The sequence below is a fragment of the Passer montanus genome, unplaced genomic scaffold (assembly GCF_014805655.1).
Source record: "Passer montanus isolate IOZ18808 unplaced genomic scaffold, ASM1480565v1 scaffold264, whole genome shotgun sequence".
NCBI classification, from domain to species: Eukaryota; Metazoa; Chordata; class Aves; order Passeriformes; family Passeridae; genus Passer; species Passer montanus.
Window position 1 is genome coordinate 128,137 of NW_024367306.1, and position 16,909 is coordinate 145,045.

The window sequence follows — 16,909 nt, forward strand, 5'->3', positions numbered from 1 at the left end:
AGGCAGGCAGGAAGCTGGCAGCCACCCTGTAGCTAGGAAGAGGGAAGCTGTGGTTGATAACCCCAGTGCAGCCAGCCCACACTGCACCTGTGGGAGCATGGAGACTGGAACTGTCTTCCCGCAGCTCCCTGGGAGTGAGGCCAAGAGAGCCCCTGAGGGCGATGGTGGGAACGGAAGTGTGGATGGTGATGCTGTGAGGTGAGTGTGGAAGGACAGAGGGGTGGCAGGAGGGGTCCCGGTGCTCCATCCTCTCCCTGGAGTGGCACTTGGGTGCTGGGATGGGGCGATGTGGAGCTCTGAGGAGCTGGAATGGGGCTGGCATCCCTCCAACACCCCTGTCCCCACCGCAGGAACCCCTTTGCAGGGCTGGTGAGCCACCTGCGGGCAGCCTGGCTCTCTGGGAAGACGCGGCCCCTGGAATACCGCGTGGCACAGCTGGAGGCTCTGGGACGCTTCCTGGATGACAAGAAGCAGCAGATCCTGGAGGCCACTGCATCTGACTTGGGCAAGGTGAGAGGGGACAGGAACAGGAGGACTTGGTGGCCAGAGGAGCTGGGGGGCTCCCACAGCCCAGCTGGGGGTGCTTTGTCCTCCTCTCATTGGGTTTTCCAGCCCTGCCTGGGCTCTGCTTCAGGCTCACAGCCTCTGGATTTGGGAGACTGAGATGAAGCATGTCACCATCACCGTACCCCAAAATCCATCCCTGCTCTGACATAGAGGGCACTGTGGGGAGCCCCTTGACATGGATAGCCATTCCCACACCCACCAGCCTCAGTTTCCCTCTTCCCTGAGCAAATTAATCCCAGATTTCTGTCCCTGCTCCCTGCCCTGGTCTTCCCATCTGATGTCACTCCCTTTCCTCCCCGGGGCTCACCCAGGCTGTGACTCCCTGAGCCCAGATCCCCTGGCTCTGCAGCCAGAGCCTTAATACTAATCAGGGGTCATTGTCTTCTCTTCTTCAACCTAGTCCCTTTGGACACCCTCCCTATTCTTCCCATTGTCTGGATGAACAGGATCTGCATGATTTTTCCTATTTTTAAGCAATCAGTGCTTAAAAATGTCATGTTGCAGACACAGGGGGTGCTCAATGCCCTTAGGGATTCGAATGAAGCATGGGATGGAGAGGGCTCCAGTCCCCAAATCCTGGGCAAAACACCATGGAGCATTGGGATAAGAGCTGCAGGATATGCAAAGGTCACATGTTGCATCCTTGGTGTCTGCAGCCACCCTTCGAAGCCGAATTATCTGAGATCCTCCTGTGCAAGAATGAGCTCCATGAGACCCTGAACAACCTGTCCCACTGGATGAAGGACGAGAAGGTGGACAGGACCCTGGTGAGAGGGAGGAGGAGGAGAGAGAGGATGGGAGGCAGAGCTGGGTGGGATGGTGGTGCAGGGTGGGACCTGATGTGGCAGATGTCCCACAGGTGATGCAGCTGGACTCTGCCTTCATCCGCAAGGACCCCTACGGGGTGGTGCTCATCATAGCACCCTGGAATTACCCCATCCACCTCTTCCTGGTGCCCCTCATTGGGGCCATCGCTGCCGGTGAGCCCAAACTTCCAGTCCCCTGGCCTGGAGGATCCCAGCAGTGCCAAGCACTGGCGAGGGCACTTTGTCCATAGAAGGGCTGGCTGTCACCGTGTCACAGCTCCAATATCCTGTCTGTCTTCCCCAGGGAACTGTGTCATTGTCAAACCCTCTGAGGTGTCCAAGAAGACAGAAAGACTCGTGGCAGAAGCGCTGCCCACCTATCTGGACAAGGTGGGACACACTCCCCATCCCTGTGGTATGGCTGGGGCAGTCCTGCACACACAGAGCTGTGCTCTGAGCCTGCCTCCCACACCATCTCTGGTTCCATGTACTGCCCAACTTCCTTCCTCCATGCCCAGCCAGTGTCCCAGCCTCCCAGGGTGCTGTTGGTGGGGGCAGATGGTGATAAGAGGGGATTTTTTCTCTTTCCTTGCAGGACTGCTTTGCTGTGGTGACCGGCGGCGTGCCGGAGACCACCAGGCTGCTGGAGAACAAGTTTGACTACATCTTCTTCACTGGTACGTCCCACGGGACAGAGCAGAGCCCTGCCTGGATGTGGTGCCAGGATGTGTTGGAGGATCCGGGATGTGTATCTGAGGTCTGGTGGGACGCAGTGCCAGACCCCAGAGCCGTGTGATGGCTGGTGGGATTCCCACCTCAATCCATGTTTTCCCTGCCCGCAGGCAGTCCCCCGGTGGGGCGGATCGTGATGAAAGCTGCTGCCAAGCACCTGACACCGGTGACGCTGGAGCTGGGGGGCAAGAACCCCTGCTATGTGTCCGACACCTGTGACGTGACCAACGTGGCGCGGCGCGTGGTCTGGGGCCGCTTCTTCAACGCGGGCCAGACCTGCATCGCGCCCGACTACCTGCTCTGCACCTTAGAGATGCAGGAGAAGCTGCTCCCGGCCCTGCAAAAGGCCATCACTGATTTCTATGGCCCCAACCCCCGGGAATCCCCGGATTTCGGCCGCATTGTCAGTGACAGGCAGTTCCAGTGGGTGCAGAGGCTGCTGGGCAGCGGGCGCGTGGCCATCGGGGGACAGACGGACGAGGCCGAGCGCTACATCGGTGAGGCTTGGGGGTCACTCACATCTTCATCCTTGCACGGAGCGCATTTCAGCTTTGGAGAAGATTATGAGGGGAACTGGGTGCTTGGCCAGGTGGGCTTTTGTACAGGAGGTGTGTCCTGGGGGGATCACCAAGGTGCCCTCTCCCACCTCTGTGCCCGGCTGACGCTGTCAGGTTTCCTCTCCACAGCTCCCACCGTGCTGGTGGATGTGCAGCCCTCGGATCCCATCATGCAGGAGGAGATCTTCGGGCCCATCCTGCCCATCGTCATCATCGCCAGCGTGGATGAAGCCATTGACTTCATCAACAGCAGGGAGCGGCCCTTGGCTGTCTACGCCTTCTCCTCAGATGACAAGGTAGAGCCAGGCCAGGACTACACCTGCCCTGTGCTCCTTGGCAGCTGTACCAGCCGTGTTTGTGCCCCAAGTGTTTCCCTTACAGCACACAGCCTCAGTTAGCGGGTATGGGTTGGGTTTGGAAGTAGTGGAATGGGGTGGGAAACCCATGTCCCATCTTCTTCCCGTCACTCCCAGGTGGTGAACCAGGTCCTGGCGCGGACGAGCAGTGGTGGCTTCTGTGCCAACGACACCCTGATGCATGTGACACTGCCCTCTCTGCCCTTTGGAGGCATTGGTAGGTACAAAATCCCCACTGCTGGCCATTGGGAGCCAGGAGTGATCCCACCCATGGTCAGGAAGGGTCTCAGGAGGAACTCCCAGCTCCAGAGAACTCAGTAGTCCTTAGGGAAGTTCTCCTCCAGAAGCCCTTTGCTTCTCCTTGGGCTCCCGGGCTTTGCTGGACACCTGTGGAGCACTCTGAGGTTCTTTCTTTCCATACTCCCTATCCCAAGCTCTGTGTTCCCTGGATCCATGGAAGTGCCTTGCTTACAACACAGGGAATCAGGGCTTGAAGCAGCCTGGTCTAGTGGAAGCTGTTCCTGCCCGTGGCAGGGGGTGGAACTGGATAATCTTTAAGGTCCTTTCCAACCCAAACTATTCTGGGATTCCATGATGGAGACATCTGCATTTCATGAGATGATCTCCACTACCAGCTCCTGTTTTCCATTCCAATTTTCCACCCTTTTTCCTCTCTTCCCACTCAGCTGGCCAGGAGGCATCAGTGACCCCCCTTTATCCTGGGGCTGCTGTGTGAGGCACTGCAGCCAGTGCATCACCCCAACCACAGTTACATTTTACCAGGCACCCTGACTGGCTCATGGCATTTTATCCCATCTGTTACCATGCCTGGCTTTCCTGTGCTTGTTCCTGGCCAGCCAGCTTCCACCTCCCAACATCCATCCTTGCCAAAGGCACCTCGGTCATTGTGCCTCTCCACCCCTGCAGTCTTGCCCCCTTGCAGCAGGTTGGATCCAGCATGGATGGGATCCAGGATGGATGGGATGTCTTTTGCAGGGTATTCCTGTGGTAGGGAAGCTCATCCGGTGGGAGCATCTTGCTGCTGCCATCACCTCATCAGTGACACTTCCAACTGCTAAACATGTTAATTGAAGTGGTAAAATCCACTGAGGAGAGAGTTTTTGGGAATCTCTCCACCTTCCAGCCTAACCTTCCCACTCCAAACACCCACTTGGGTGTCACCTCCGTGGTCCTCTTTGTGTCACATTCCTGGGACGCTCACCCACGGCCGGACGAGCCCGTGGCGCCGCTTTTACAGAGCTGGGAGCTTTATTTGGGCTCCCCTGCCCCCATCTGCCCCCAGAGGCAGCCAGCCAGCGGGATGCCGTGCTGTGTGTTCCAGGGCACAGCGGCCTGGGCACGCACCACGGGCGCTTCAGCTTCGACACCTTCTCCCACGCGCGGGGCTGCCTGAGGCGAGCGATGGGCCGGGAGCCGCTCAACGCGCCGCGCTACCCCCCGTACCGCCGGGAAAACTTCGGGATCGTCCGCGCCGCCTCGCGGGTGCCGCGCAAGGGCGGCTGCGCCCTGCTCTGAGCGCCGGAGCCCGCCCGCTAAGGCAGCTCCTGCTGCTGCTGCCGGTGCCCGGGCGCAATGAAAGGTGTTCCTGCACGTCCCGTGTGATTCCCTTCCACCTCCCTTTTGCACCCCCGCTCACCCCAAAAGTCCCTTGTCCCCCACGTCTCCCTCCATTCCGGTCCCACATCCATCTTTTCTGGCTGTTTGGGGCTTTATTTCCACGGGTACCACCAGAGCAGAGGGATCTCCTGTGCCCCGCATTGCGTACTCTGCCTGGAGAGGGTCCACCACAACTCCCTGATCCCAAATCCTTGAGCTGGGATGGTCCCAGTTTCCTTTGCCCCATGATATCAGTGTTCTTTGCCCCGTGTTCCCAGTTTCTCCTGCTCCATGATCCCAAGTTTCCTTTGCCCCGTGATGATCTCAGTGTCCTTTGCCCCATGTTCCCGTTCATCCTGCCCCATGATCCCAGCTTCCTTCGCTCCATGCTGCTCCATTGTGGGGGCTGGCTGTGCCGGTAACGGGACACCCATTCCTGCTGGGCTGTGGGCTGCCCTGCCTGAATCCCACGGGGATCCCTCCGAGGGAGCTGAGATAAAGACAGTTTACCAGGGAAGGGGAAACATCCCTGATGCCCGCCTCCAGGGACCGCGCCGGGCTGAGGGCTCGGGGCCAACGCTGAGCCCGCCGCAGGCGGAGCCGGGCTTTGCAGTGAGTCCAAGTGTCTGGACCGCTCCAGCTCCGAGACCTTCCGGCACCTGTGGCCGGAGCAGCTCCAGAAACCGGACCGAAAGCTCGGGAGCCCTGGAAGAGCGGGAGGCTCCGCGCCGCCACCGTAAAGACGCGCTTCGTCCACGAGCACGCGCTTCCGCTTCCGCCCGCCCCTCGGACACGCCCCACCAATCGCCGCGCAGCACGGCGGCGCTCCGCCCAATCAGCGACGCTTCCCTCTCTTTCTTCCCGCCCCTGCCGCCCTTTGCGGGACTCCCACCAATGAGAAGCGCGTCCGCCGCCGCTCGCCCCGCCCACGACGCGCCGCCGCACGCGCGTGCGCAGTGCCCGCGGGGGCGACCAGGGGTCAGGACGGCGCAGGGCCCGCGGGCAGGTGAGCAGGGAACGGCGGCCGGGGGGGCCCGGGGCGGCCCGGGGCTGGGGTCACCCCCGGGGACGTGCGGTGGCCGCCCGAATCCCGCCTGGGGCAGAGGGGGCGGCCCCGCCACTGCGCTACCCTCCGCTCCCGTGCTCTGCGGAGGGACGCACGCAGGCTGAGCGGGGCCGCGGGCGCCTCACGGGTGGGTGGGGGCCAAGCAAACCCCCTTGGGGTTTGGGCACGGGGGGACACGTGCGTCCCTTGGAGGGGGCAGGACATCAGGGCCCCTGGTTCCTTGGGGTGGGAGGGGACACCTGGGTGGCCCTGGATGGGGCGGGGGGCAGCAGGATGGCCGGGTCCCCTGGGGGAACAGCTGGGTCCCTTTTAGGGGGTGGACAGGATACTTGGGGGGTACACTTGGGTTTCTTAAGAGGGGGCTGCAGGGAGGGGTGGGATGCCTGGGTTGGCAGAGGAGACGGGATGCTTTAGGTCCCTAGGGGGGTCCCCTGTGGAGTGCTGGGACAGGGGTGCCTGGGGGTCCGGGTCTCTTTGGGTGGAGAGGTGGGGATCAGGGTGCCAGTGTCCCCCATGGGCAGTGGGGGGCCCCTGGCTGCCCCAGTCCCTTTCTGGTAGTTGCTGAGGTTCCCTCTGCACCCCAGGACCGGCCATGGCAGCGCTGCGACTGCTGTACCAGGCTGCCCGTGCAGGTGAGGCCGCCCGGGAGCCCCCAAACCTCCTGAACGCCCAAACCCCCCCAGGGCGACCCTGCTGACCCTGCTGTCCCTCCCCAGGCCCCCTGGCCCCACTGGGCTCCCTGCGCCCGCTCAGCACCAGCACCCCCAGGGACTGTTACAGTGAGTACAGCCGTGCCACCCCCCGCGGGGGCTCAGCCCCCTCGGCAGGGCCCTGCAGGGCGGGCTCAGCTCCCTCTTCCCGCAGAGTACGTCAACATGCGGGAGCCGGCCATGGACATGCGATCCATCACCGACCGCGCCGCCCAGACCCTGCTCTGGACCGAGCTCGTCCGCGGTGAGACCCCGCTCGCCCTCCTCGTTTGGGGCGACCCCCCCTTCCCAAATACATCCTCACCCCTCTGTCTGCCTCGCAGGCCTGGCCATGACCCTGAGCTACCTTTTCCGCGAGCCGGCCACCATCAATTACCCGTTTGAGAAGGGCCCGCTGAGCCCGCGGTTCCGCGGGGAGCACGCGCTGCGCCGCTACCCGTCCGGGGAGGAGCGCTGCATCGCCTGCAAGCTCTGCGAGGCCGTGTGCCCGGCACAGGTGAGACCCCTTCCTCCCCTTCCTCCTCCTCCTCGCGCGGGGCTCTGGCCGTGACTGTGTCCCTGTGCCAGGCCATCACCATCGAGGCCGAGCCCCGCGCCGACGGCAGCCGCCGCACCACGCGCTACGACATCGACATGACCAAGTGCATCTACTGCGGGTTCTGCCAGGAGGCCTGTCCCGTGGATGCCATCGTGGAGGTGAGCGGGGCCTGCGGGGGGCACTGCAGGCGCTCCCCTTTCCCGCCACGGTGACCCCAGGGGTGACCCCGTCCCGCCCCGGCAGGGCCCCAACTTCGAGTTCTCGACGGAGACGCACGAGGAGCTGCTCTACAACAAGGAGAAGCTGCTCAACAACGGCGACAAGTGGGAGGCCGAGATCGCAGCCAACATCCAGGCTGATTACCTGTACCGGTGACGGGCCCCTCCCGCCCCCCAAATAAAGTGTTTGGGGGTTCTCCCCCTCTGCTGGCACTGTGGGTGCCAGCCCCTTCCCATAACTCCGTGTCTTTTCCTTTCCAGTGCTGGGGTCAGACCCCCTGACCCTTGGGGGGACCCCACCCCTGGGTGTGTGGTTGTGTTTTGGGGAGGGGGATGCAGGTCCTGGGGGTGCTGGCACCAATTCTGGGGTAGGGGGTGGTTTGCAGGGAAAGGTGTGGGAGGTGGAGGGGGGCAGGCAAGGATGGAGGGGCAGTGCTGAGGGGATTTAGGAATCTGGGAAGGTCATTTCCAGTTCCTGAGGGCAGCCAGGGTTGGGGGGACCTGGTGATCCTGGCAAGGGGGGTTCCCAGTGGTGCTGGTGTGAGTGTCCCAGTGATGCCTGTGATCCGGGGGATCCCAGCAGAGGGGCCTGATGGTACCAGTGGTACTGGTATGGGTGTCCCAGTGATGCTGGTGTGTGGGTACCAGTTCGGGGTGCCTGGCACATCTGCAGACCTGCAGTGGTACCAGTGTGGGAGTCCCAGTGATCCCAGCAGGGAAATCCTAGTGCTACCAGTTGTTAGGACTTGTCCCTCGAAGGTGAGAGTAATGCAGGGGTGGAGTAGAGTGAAAGGACTCTTAATGACTGGTGTTTGTAAGTATGCATGTGTAGGGTTTATTTTAGAACAGTTGGATGGCTGTGGAAAGCAGGTATGTAGGCATTTTGGTCATTATTATCTACAGTAATATAGCAAGATGAAAGCATAAAAAAACGTTACTTTAAAGAAACATATAAGGGAGAAGAGAAAAAAAGAACTGAAAGATAAGGGTAAAAACCAAATCACCCCTGGCAAATCTTGTGACTTGATTGTTGCAATTTAATTGTCCCTTGGTCAAAGTGATGGTCTAGATCTGTCTGCAGTGGGGGAAGAAGCCCACAAAACACAAAGTCTGATGGGTTAAAATGAGATCAGGCTCGGGGGCAATGCCCAGATTTCAGTCCTCTGATGAAAGGCCTCAGAAATGAGTCTGGGAGCACTTCGGGGGTCTTCGATGCTTTTCAGCTGCCATGAGAGGCAGCGACGTTCAGCCTTCTTCCGGAGGGGAAGCATTAGAACCGAGCCAGTCGTGCAAGGGAGGGCCAGAGCATGACAACAACGACGACTGCGCCTTGCAGGATGCAGCAGTGATAATTCACCCCCTTTGTTTTATGCAGATTGGGCAGTAGCACCCCAAACCCCTTCTCGCCGGGGGTGGCAATCTGGCCCCAGTAAATCCCCCTGGCTCCTGCACAAGTGGGGGTTGTTTGGAGTAATCACCAACAGCGGTTTCACACCGGTGCGGGGGTCCTGCTGATTCTCGCGGGCGCTTTCCCGGCTCCGCCCGGCTGCAGGAAGCGTTTCCCATTTCCGTGCTCCTCGGGGGATGCTGCGGGGCTCCTGCCGCTCCCCAGCGGTGCGGGGTGCGCTGCGTCCCGGGGCGCGGCGGGGCCGGGCCGTCCCTCCCCGGGGCCGGGCTCTTCCAGGGGAAGAGGAAGTGCTGGATCCCGGCCGGGCGGGGGGCAGCGCGGCCGGCTGGCCCCGGGGCGGGGAATGCGCTGGCCCTGACTCAGAGGCAGCTGAATGGGGCGGGGGAAGGGGGGTTCCCAAAGTACTTTGCCAGCCCGGCGCTGGGCACGGCCGCGTGTGGCCGAGCGGGCCGGTTTGCCGCGGGGACAGCGCGGGGACAGCCCGGCTCCGCCGCCGAGACACCGCGGCGACCTCTGCCCTGTTGTCCCCCTTTCCCTCCCTCACGCCTGAGGAAGCTCTCAGTTTCCCATTCTCATCCCGCCCCGTTCCCTCCCGCTCCGTTCTGTGCCGTGCCCGGGTGTGTGCCCTGACCCGGGCCGGAGCGGGGGCCATGGGGTCCCTGTTCCGCAGCGAGGAGGTTTGCTTGGCCCAGCTCTTCCTGCAGTCGGCTTCTGCCTACAGCTGCATCAGCGAGCTGGGGGAGCGCGGGCTGCTGGAGTTCAGAGACGTGAGTAGGGGCTGGGGGGTGTCTGGGGTGCAGGGGGCTCGGCTGGGTGGGCGCTGGGTTTGGGGTGCTCCGTGTGCAGGGGGCTTGGTGTGGTCGGGCTCGGGGTGCGTGTTCTGGGGCGCCGTGGGAACAGGGAAGTTGGTCAGGCTGGGTTTGGTGCCCGGGCTGCCTGTTCCCCCGGGGTGCCGAACCCCCCAGTCCAGCGTGGGGCCATGCCTTGACTGTACCCCGCAGCTGAACCCCAAAGTGAGCCCCTTCCAGCGGCGCTTCGTGGGCGAGGTGCGGCGCTGCGAGGAGATGGAGAAAACCTTCAGTGAGTGCCGGGGGGCCGCGGGCTGGCTTTGTGGGGGGGACTCCCGGCTCGGCCCCTCCGTCTGAGCGTGCCCCCCTGTTCTCCAGCCTTCCTGCAGCAGGAGCTGCGGGCGGCGGGGCGGGTGCCGGGGCCGTGTCCCGAGAGCCCGCGGGCGCCGGCGGCGCGGGAAGCGCTGCGGGTGCAGGAGCAGTCGGAGCAGCTGGCGCAGGAGCTGCGGGAGGTCAGCCGCAACCGCGCGTCCCTGCGCGGCCGCCTGCGGGACCTGCGCCAGTACCTGCACGTGCTGCGCGAGGGACAGCGCTTCACCAGCCTGCCGGTGCGTCCGGGGCTCCCCGCCCTCCTGGGGCTGCTGCCTCCTGCCTCAGTTTCCCCCGGGCTCATCCCTCTGCTCCGCATCGCCGCAGGCCCCGCTGGGCTCCCCGCCGCGGCCACGGGCGCTCTCGGAGCGTGAGCCCCTGCTCGACCCCTCCCTGCACCGGCACCTGGAGCGCAAGATCAAGTGAGAGGGGGAAGGGTGTGGCGCGGGGCTGGAGAGGGGCTCTGGGGCTGCGGGGTGGCCGCATCTGCTGCTGTGTCTCTGCAGCTTCGTGGCCGGTGTCATCCACCCGTGGCGAGTGACCGCCTTCGAGCGGCTGCTGTGGCGCGCCTGCCGCGGGTACCTGGTGGCCTCCTTCGTGGAGATGCCCGAGCCAATGGAGGACCTGGCCACGGTGAGGCAGCGCCTGGGGCGGGATGGGACGGCTGTGGGGGCTGGGACAGCAGAGTGACACAGACTGTGCTGTCGCCAGGGCGAGAGCATCACCTGGGTCATCTTCCTCATCTCCTACTGGGGCGAGCAGATCGGGCAGAAGATCCGCAAGATCTCGGACTGGTGAGTGGCCATGTGTCACCCACAGGGAGGTTTATTTAGTAACACCCACTCTGGACCCTGCTGCGGGGCCGGGCCAGGCTGGGGGGTCCTGGCACCCTGACACAGCGATGTCCCTCTGTCCCAGCTTCCACTGCCAGGTGTACACATACCCGGAGAGTGAGGACAGCAGGACAGAGGCCATTTCCAGGCTGCATGGCCAGATCCAGGAGCTCAGTGTGGTGAGCTGGGTGCCATGAGGGGATGTGGGGGCCACGCTTGGATTGCCACCCCTGACACGGGTGCCCGCAGACGCTGGAGGAGACGGAGAAGTACCTGGCGGAGGTGCTGGACAAGGTGGCGCAGGTGCTGCCCACCTGGCGCGTGCAGGTGCAGAAGATGAAGGCCATCTACCTCGTCCTCAACCAGTGCAGCTTCGATGTCACCAAGAAGTGCCTCATCGCCGAGGTCTGGTGCCCCGTGCGGGACCTCACCCAAGTGCAGGATGCCCTGCGCCAGGGATCTGTGAGTGGCTCGGTGTCCCCATGTCCCTGCACCCGGGATTGTTCCGTGTATCCCTGTTCTTGTTCTGGGGTTGCTCAGTTGTCCTTGTGGCAGGAGTTGCTCTGTCTTCCCCTGTTCTTGTGCCTGGGTTTCTTGGTGTCCCATGTTTTCATGTCAAGGGTTTGTCGGTGTCCCCATGTTTCGGGCCAGGGGTTGTTCTGTGTCTCCATGTCCTTTTTGTGGGGTTGCTCAGTGTCCCCATGTCTTCATGCCAGAGGTTGCTTGGTGTCCCTGTGTCTCCTCATCATGGTGGAGCATGTGCCAGGCTGGGGGGGATTGTGGGGTGGGTGCCAGGAACAGACTCCAGCTGCTGGGCAAGGAGTGCTGGGGGCTGGTGCCAGGAAGGGGGTGTTGTGGGGTGGGTGCCAGGGGCAGGCTCTCCAGGAGGGTGCCGGGATCAGGTTCTGGGTGCTGTTCCCGCAGTATCAGAGTGGCTCCAGCGTGGAGTGCTTCGTGCAGCGCGTCCCCACCTCAGAGAGCCCTCCCACCCTCATCCGCACCAACAAGTTCACCGCCGGCTTCCAGAGCATTGTGGACGCCTATGGGGTGGCCAGTTACCAGGAGGTGAACCCCGGTAAGGCCCCCTGGCACCCCCTGAGGCCCGGAGCTGAGAGGGGACACCTTGTGTAACGCAGTCCGTGTGTCCCGCAGCACCCTACGCCATCATCACCTTCCCCTTCATCTTCGCCATCATGTTTGGGGACGTGGGGCATGGGCTGCTCATGTTCCTCTTTGCGCTCTGGATGGTGCTGTACGAGGACAGCCCCCGCCTGCGGCAGGGCACCAACGAGGTGGGGGCACGATGGAGGGCTGGGACGCAGTCGGGGACACGGGGTGGCACTGGGAATGTGGAGCGGGGTTGGAGGTGTGGGACATGGCTGGGGGTAGGGGATGGGTTTGGATGACACAGGGTGGGGCTGGTGGCTTGGGACAGGGTCAGTATGGGTCAGGGTGGTGTGTGGGACATGGGAGCTGTGTTTGCCCCCCTAGATCTGGCTGACATTCTTCGAGGGGCGCTACCTCATCTTGCTCATGGGTGCCTTCTCCATCTACACCGGCTTCATCTACAACGAGTGCTTCAGCAAAGCCACTGCCATCTTCCCCTCTGCCTGGAGCGTGGCCACCATGGCTAACCACTCCTCCTGGAGGTGGGGTCCCGCCCCCGTGCCCCCTGCCCGGGTCCCCATCCCCTGCTGGCACTGACACCCCTTGCTCTGCCCCCAGCTCTGCGTACCTCGCCACCCACCCCTCGCTCACCCTGGACCCCAATGTCACCGGTGTCTTCCGAGGGCCATATCCATTTGGGATTGACCCAGTGAGTGTCCCATGGGGGTGACAATGAGGTGGGACCCTCTTTGGGGTGGTGCAGAGTCTCACCCACCTTGTTTGTGGCAGATCTGGAGCTTGGCCACCAACCACCTCAACTTCCTGAACTCCTTCAAGATGAAGATGTCAGTGGTGCTGGGCATCGTGCACATGGGCTTCGGCGTCGTGTTGGGGGTCTTCAACCACGTGTGAGTCCTTGGGCTGCACCCACGGGCTCTGGTCATGCCAAGGGGACCGGGATTGGACTCACCTGGGTGGGATGGGGTGGCAGCTGGGGTCCTGTACCCCTGCAGCTCGGTGGGTGCTGAGGACGTGCAAGGGAGAGAAGGGACAGGCTGAGCGTAGCCAATGTCCTCCCACCCAGGCACTTCCAGCAGCGGCACCGGCTGGTCTTGGAGTTCCTCCCAGAGATGATTTTCCTCCTGGCTCTTTTTGGCTACCTGGTCTTCCTCATCTTCTACAAGTGGATCAAGTTCAGTGCCGCAGACTCCCTGGTGGCCCCCAGCATCCTCATCCACTTCATCGACATGTTCCTCTTCACCTCCAATGCTGAGAACCTCCCGCTCTACCCGGGGCAGGTACCACCCCACCGCCCTGGCAGGCACCTACTCCCCACCCTGGCTGGGAGAGCAGGTGTCAGGAGTGGGGATAGAGCCCAAAATGCTGTCCTTGTGCCCCAGGTGCCAGTGCAGATGGTGCTGGTGGTGCTGGCGCTGGCGTCGGTGCCTGTCCTGCTCCTGGGGACGCCGCTGTACCAGTGGTGCCGGCAGCGTGCCCCGAGGACGGTAAGGCCAGGGGCCATGGGGGGCTCCGTGGGGATCCCCAGGAGGTCTCACTGTCGGTGCTGTCCTGGTGCAGCCACTGGCCCCAGGGGAACAGGAGCCGCTGCTGGAGGGGCAGGAGGCTGGGAACTCTGTCAATGCCACCACGGCGGACGTGGAGAGCGGGGGGCACAGCCCTGACGCCAAGGTGAGGGGCATCCAGGCGGGCTTCGGTGGTGGGATGAGGGTGTCTGTGCCCCCTGCTGATGTGCCCTGTCCCTTCCCTCCCTGCAGCACTTGGACTTCGCTGAAGTCTTCATGCATCAGGCGATCCACACCATCGAGTACTGCCTGGGCTGCGTCTCCAACACCGCGTCCTACCTGCGCCTCTGGGCGCTCAGCCTGGCACACGCCCGTGAGTCCCCTCGGTCCCCCCTCGTCCCGCTCAGAGCCGGGCAGACCCTCACTCCCCCTCCTGCTCTTGTCCCTCCCATTCCCAGAGCTCTCGGAGGTGCTGTGGACCATGGTGATGAGGAATGGCTTCGTGGGGTTGAGCTACGTGGGCGGTGTGGTGCTGGTGCCCGTCTTCGCCGCCTTCGCCGTGCTGACCGTGGCCATCCTGCTGGTGATGGAGGGGCTCTCTGCCTTCCTCCATGCCCTGCGCCTGCATTGGTGAGCCCCCAAAGCTGATGGGTTACTGGGATATGTCTGGGGAGGGGGGTGATGGACCCCCCAGAGCGCTCCTCAACCCCCTCTCCTTGCCAGGGTGGAGTTCCAGAATAAGTTCTACGTGGGTGCTGGGTACAAGCTGTGCCCCTTCGCCTTCGCCCCGGACACCTGGGAATAGCCATGCCACAGGAATTCCAGGGGCTTGGAACATCGGCTGTGCCCCAAATTCCAGCCCCCCCCCCCAACCCGGGACCCCTGGAGCCTCCTTGGTGGTGAATAAAGCCATCCCTGTGGCTCCCTCCAGCTCTGCGTTGCCATTGCTTGGGTAGGAGGTGCAGGGGGTGCTTGGGGGTGCCCCATCACTGCTGGCCGTAGCCAAAGGTGGGGGCTGAGGTGGGGCCGTAGGAGCTGAGCTGGGGGAAGGCAGGCAGAGGGTAGGGCAGGCTGCGGGGTTTGGCTCCCACATAGACCCCAGGGGGGCAGGTGAGGGGCTGGAAGGTGGGTGCAGGGAGCTCGGGGAAACTGGGGGGTGCTGCTGGCTGTTGGGGGGCAGCAGCCAGAGCCCCATGGCTGCGAGGAGCTCCTGCAGGGGGCAGAGGCAGCAGCAGGGGCTCAGCCCCCCCCGCAGCCCCCCTACCTTTTTCCTGCTTCTCGGGGCGGGGGGCCAGCGGGGCGGCCCGGGCGCGGGGCATCGCCCCCAGCAGGGACCCTGCTGGCACCCCGCACCTGCAAGAGACGTGGGGTGGGGGCTCAGGGAGGTGCCTCGACACCCTTCCCATGGTGTGGGGGTAACATCCAGGCGTGTGCCTTACCATGGCTCGGGGTCGCCGTCCCGAAATCCCTTGGCAAAGGGGTTGCTGGCGATCTTCAGCTGGGTGATCTGCGGAGGGGAGCGGGGTCAGGGAGTGCCTGGCAGGGTGCCCCGGTTTCCGTCTGGCTGGTGCTCACCCGGTGGTTCTGGTAGGCTGTCACTGCCATGAACTGGGTCTCGGGGAAACTGAAGGACTTGAAGTTCTGGTGGGCGAAGCGCTCGCTGTCGCGCCGCGGGTCCACAAACACGACGTGGAAGCGGGGCTGGTAGCGGTGCATGGAGTTGAGGATGATCTGGGGGTGGGAAAGAGGAGGTGGCAGGACCCCCCCCGGGCAGGGATGCTCTGTGTCTCCCCCATCACCCAGCCCACAGCCGGGTCCTCACGTGGCCGTTGTCGTCCAGGAGGTTGTTGGTCAGCTTGAGCTTGTCGAAGGACACGATCTGCCGCATCCACTGGGCGCCCTTGGCTGGGGAGTCGGGGTGGAAGTGGACGCGGCCAGGAGCCGCCGGCTCGGCCCGGCCCGCCGCCAGCCAGGAGGAGCTGTGGAAGGCATATCTGCAGGGCAGGGAGGGGCTCAGCACCCCCAGCTCTGGTCCCCTGCCCCCACTGCCCCATCCCCACCTGTATCGCTTGTCGTCCAGCGGGATGAAATCCATGAGCAGGACGTAGTCGGCCAACGGATCCAACCCCGAAAGCTTCACCTGAAAGGTGGGGAACATCCTCCTGCGCAGAGAGGGGGGTGGGAAGGGGGTGCCCCCCCCACCTTTGCAGCCCCCCAGGCCACTCCGGTTCCCACCTGCCTGCCTTGGTGACGATCATCTCGGTGCCCAGGCGGTTGAACTCCTCCCAGAGGCTGCCCATCTCCAGCCGTGCCGCGGCGTGGCACACGTGCCGGTTCTTGCCGCTGGCCCCCGGCCCCTCGCCAGCCCACCCGAGGCCAGGGGTGCACGGAGACCCCTCACCCGGGCCCCCCAGGAAGGCTGCAGAGGGTTGAAGGGATGCTGGTCAGGGGGAGCAGACCCCGTGCAGGGCCACCCCATCACACCCTCCTCCATGGAGATGGTGGCAGATCAGGGTCTCCTGTCCCCCCACCACAGTGGGGTTTTATCCCCATCCCCACCCCAAAATCCCACAGGACCCCACCACTGGGTGCAGGGGTGTTGTCACGGGTGGGTTTTACCTGCCATGGGTGTGGTGGGAGGACAGGAGGTGTCCGTGGCTCCGTTCCCCGGCATGGTGGCAGTGGGACCCTGCCAAAGCCCCCTCCCAGTGCAGCGCCGGCTCTGCAGCGTCCCTGCAGCCTGCCGGGGGTTTTATGCCCCAGCTCGGGGATGGAGAGGCGGGGGCTGGAGCCGAGGTGGTCCTTGGGGGCTGGAGCACGGCCCCCTTCCCCAGCCTGCCTTCGCGCCTTGACGCGGTGATGATGGACGGGAGGCGAGCGGTGGCACTGCTGGGACCACCACCAGTCCCCAAACAGGGCTTGGGATGCCCTGGGCTGGGCAGGGACATCTTTCTGGGGGTCTTCTTGTCCCTTCATATCACAGATCTGAGCGGGGGGAGGTGGGGGCTCCCACAGGCAAAGCCCCTCTCGGAACACGGCCGTCACCACCTGATATTGAAAACCACGGTGAGGTGTTGAGGGACTGGCAAAGATCCACTGCTCCAGCAGAGCCTCTGCAGCTCCGGAGGCAGGAACGAGCTGCCCCCTCCTGAAACTCCCCCCAAGGTGGGTCCAGTCTCTGCCCTGGTGCCTGGGAGCCCCTGTGCCCCTCGTTGCAGTGACAGCAGGAGATGGATGGGGATAAGCAGGCGCCGCAGGGCTGAGGGCTCTTTGTGGGAGGTGACGGACACCAGGATGGGGCATTCACCAGGAAAAGCAGAGGGGTTACTCCAGAGCCCCCCTGCTCCCCTTCAAACTGCACTGGGGCCATGGACACTGTCTCATAGCTCACCATGGAGTGTATTCTACAGGGATGAGCGATGCTGAGGCTCTGGGAGAGAGTCTGGAGGACCAGGAGATGTCCTTGTGGGGACGCTGATGGCTTTTCTGTTGGTGTCCCAGTGACGGCAGCACTGGCTTGAACTCCCTCCCTGCTTTGCACAGGGCTGGACATTTTCTCCAGCTGGGCTCAGCCTTCTGTCCAGCCTCGGGTTTGGCACTTGAAGATTGTAACACAGAGGGGACCGCGTGTCCCCGGGCACTGTGGGGCAGCTCCTGCGTTTGGAACCAGGGCCAGGACTGATGTGAAGCAGGGAGGAGCCCCCTCCCCAGTTC

The 16,909-nt window shown here is 63.5% G+C and overlaps 4 protein-coding genes across 5 annotated transcripts; 3 read left to right on the plus strand and 1 right to left on the minus strand.

Moving 5' to 3' along the window:
* Positions 1–2: 2 nt before the first annotated feature.
* On the plus strand, positions 3–4,839 carry LOC120503654 (aldehyde dehydrogenase family 3 member B1-like). Its single transcript, XM_039712364.1, has 10 exons — positions 3–198; positions 351–510; positions 1,224–1,334; positions 1,427–1,547; positions 1,678–1,763; positions 1,969–2,050; positions 2,216–2,602; positions 2,792–2,958; positions 3,136–3,235; positions 4,361–4,839. The coding sequence occupies exons 1-10, from the start codon at positions 98–100 to the stop codon at positions 4,552–4,554; spliced, it is 1,509 nt and encodes a 502-aa protein (XP_039568298.1). The 5' UTR covers positions 3–97; the 3' UTR covers positions 4,555–4,839.
* Positions 4,840–4,983: 144 nt separating this feature from the next.
* NDUFS8 (NADH:ubiquinone oxidoreductase core subunit S8) lies at positions 4,984–7,406 on the plus strand. Its single transcript, XM_039712366.1, has 7 exons — positions 4,984–5,641; positions 6,286–6,333; positions 6,418–6,480; positions 6,566–6,655; positions 6,735–6,907; positions 6,979–7,107; positions 7,193–7,406. The coding sequence occupies exons 1-7, from the start codon at positions 4,999–5,001 to the stop codon at positions 7,322–7,324; spliced, it is 1,278 nt and encodes a 425-aa protein (XP_039568300.1). The 5' UTR covers positions 4,984–4,998; the 3' UTR covers positions 7,325–7,406.
* A 606-nt stretch (positions 7,407–8,012) lies between these two features.
* TCIRG1 (T cell immune regulator 1, ATPase H+ transporting V0 subunit a3) lies at positions 8,013–14,119 on the plus strand. 2 transcript variants are annotated; one of them, XM_039712362.1, is made up of 19 exons: positions 8,013–9,342; positions 9,577–9,655; positions 9,742–9,971; positions 10,060–10,154; positions 10,239–10,365; positions 10,444–10,526; positions 10,651–10,744; positions 10,815–11,027; positions 11,490–11,640; positions 11,718–11,857; positions 12,057–12,214; positions 12,291–12,381; positions 12,462–12,580; positions 12,757–12,970; positions 13,073–13,177; positions 13,251–13,361; positions 13,448–13,568; positions 13,654–13,825; positions 13,919–14,119. In XM_039712362.1, exons 1-19 carry the CDS (start codon positions 8,752–8,754, stop codon positions 13,998–14,000), a joined length of 2,976 nt encoding a protein of 991 aa, XP_039568296.1. In that variant the 5' UTR covers positions 8,013–8,751; the 3' UTR covers positions 14,001–14,119. The 2 variants fall into 2 exon arrangements, with proteins under 2 accessions (XP_039568296.1, XP_039568297.1); XM_039712363.1 differs by lacking the exons at positions 12,057–12,214; positions 12,291–12,381 and having other exon boundaries at positions 8,014–9,342.
* A 62-nt stretch (positions 14,120–14,181) lies between these two features.
* Positions 14,182–15,869, minus strand: TBX10 (T-box transcription factor 10). The gene is made up of 8 exons (XM_039712368.1): positions 15,815–15,869; positions 15,431–15,635; positions 15,256–15,357; positions 15,018–15,189; positions 14,771–14,926; positions 14,635–14,702; positions 14,460–14,548; positions 14,182–14,405 (listed from the first exon to the last, which is right to left on the minus strand). Exons 1-8 carry the CDS (start codon positions 15,867–15,869, stop codon positions 14,182–14,184), a joined length of 1,071 nt encoding a protein of 356 aa, XP_039568302.1.
* Between the last annotated feature and the right edge of the window lie 1,040 nt (positions 15,870–16,909).

What these genes read in the sequence shown, in the direction of transcription:
- LOC120503654 (XM_039712364.1), top strand. Translation starts at nt 98, where the DNA reads ATGGAGACTGGAACTGTCTTCCCGCAGCTCCCTGGGAGTGAGGCCAAG. An exon ending in CTGCATCTGACTTGGGCAAG is followed by an intron (nt 511 to 1,223) that starts GTGAGAGGGGAC and finishes TGGTGTCTGCAG; the next exon opens with CCACCCTTCGAAGCCGAATT. An exon ending in TGACTACATCTTCTTCACTG is followed by an intron (nt 2,051 to 2,215) that starts GTACGTCCCACG and finishes CCCTGCCCGCAG; the next exon opens with GCAGTCCCCCGGTGGGGCGG.
- TCIRG1 (XM_039712362.1), top strand. Translation starts at nt 8,752, where the DNA reads ATGCTGCGGGGCTCCTGCCGCTCCCCAGCGGTGCGGGGTGCGCTGCGT. An exon ending in AGCGCTTCACCAGCCTGCCG is followed by an intron (nt 9,972 to 10,059) that starts GTGCGTCCGGGG and finishes GCATCGCCGCAG; the next exon opens with GCCCCGCTGGGCTCCCCGCC. An exon ending in GCTAACCACTCCTCCTGGAG is followed by an intron (nt 12,215 to 12,290) that starts GTGGGGTCCCGC and finishes CTCTGCCCCCAG; the next exon opens with CTCTGCGTACCTCGCCACCC.
- NDUFS8 (XM_039712366.1), top strand. Translation starts at nt 4,999, where the DNA reads ATGATCCCAGCTTCCTTCGCTCCATGCTGCTCCATTGTGGGGGCTGGC. An exon ending in CACCCCCAGGGACTGTTACA is followed by an intron (nt 6,481 to 6,565) that starts GTGAGTACAGCC and finishes CTCTTCCCGCAG; the next exon opens with AGTACGTCAACATGCGGGAG. An exon ending in CTGGACCGAGCTCGTCCGCG is followed by an intron (nt 6,656 to 6,734) that starts GTGAGACCCCGC and finishes TCTGCCTCGCAG; the next exon opens with GCCTGGCCATGACCCTGAGC.
- TBX10 (XM_039712368.1), bottom strand. Translation starts at nt 15,869, where the DNA reads ATGCCGGGGAACGGAGCCACGGACACCTCCTGTCCTCCCACCACACCC. An exon ending in CTGGACGACAAGCGATACAG is followed by an intron (nt 15,190 to 15,255) that starts GTGGGGATGGGG and finishes CCTGCCCTGCAG; the next exon opens with ATATGCCTTCCACAGCTCCT. An exon ending in CCCCGAGAAGCAGGAAAAAG is followed by an intron (nt 14,406 to 14,459) that starts GTAGGGGGGCTG and finishes TGCCCCCTGCAG; the next exon opens with GAGCTCCTCGCAGCCATGGG.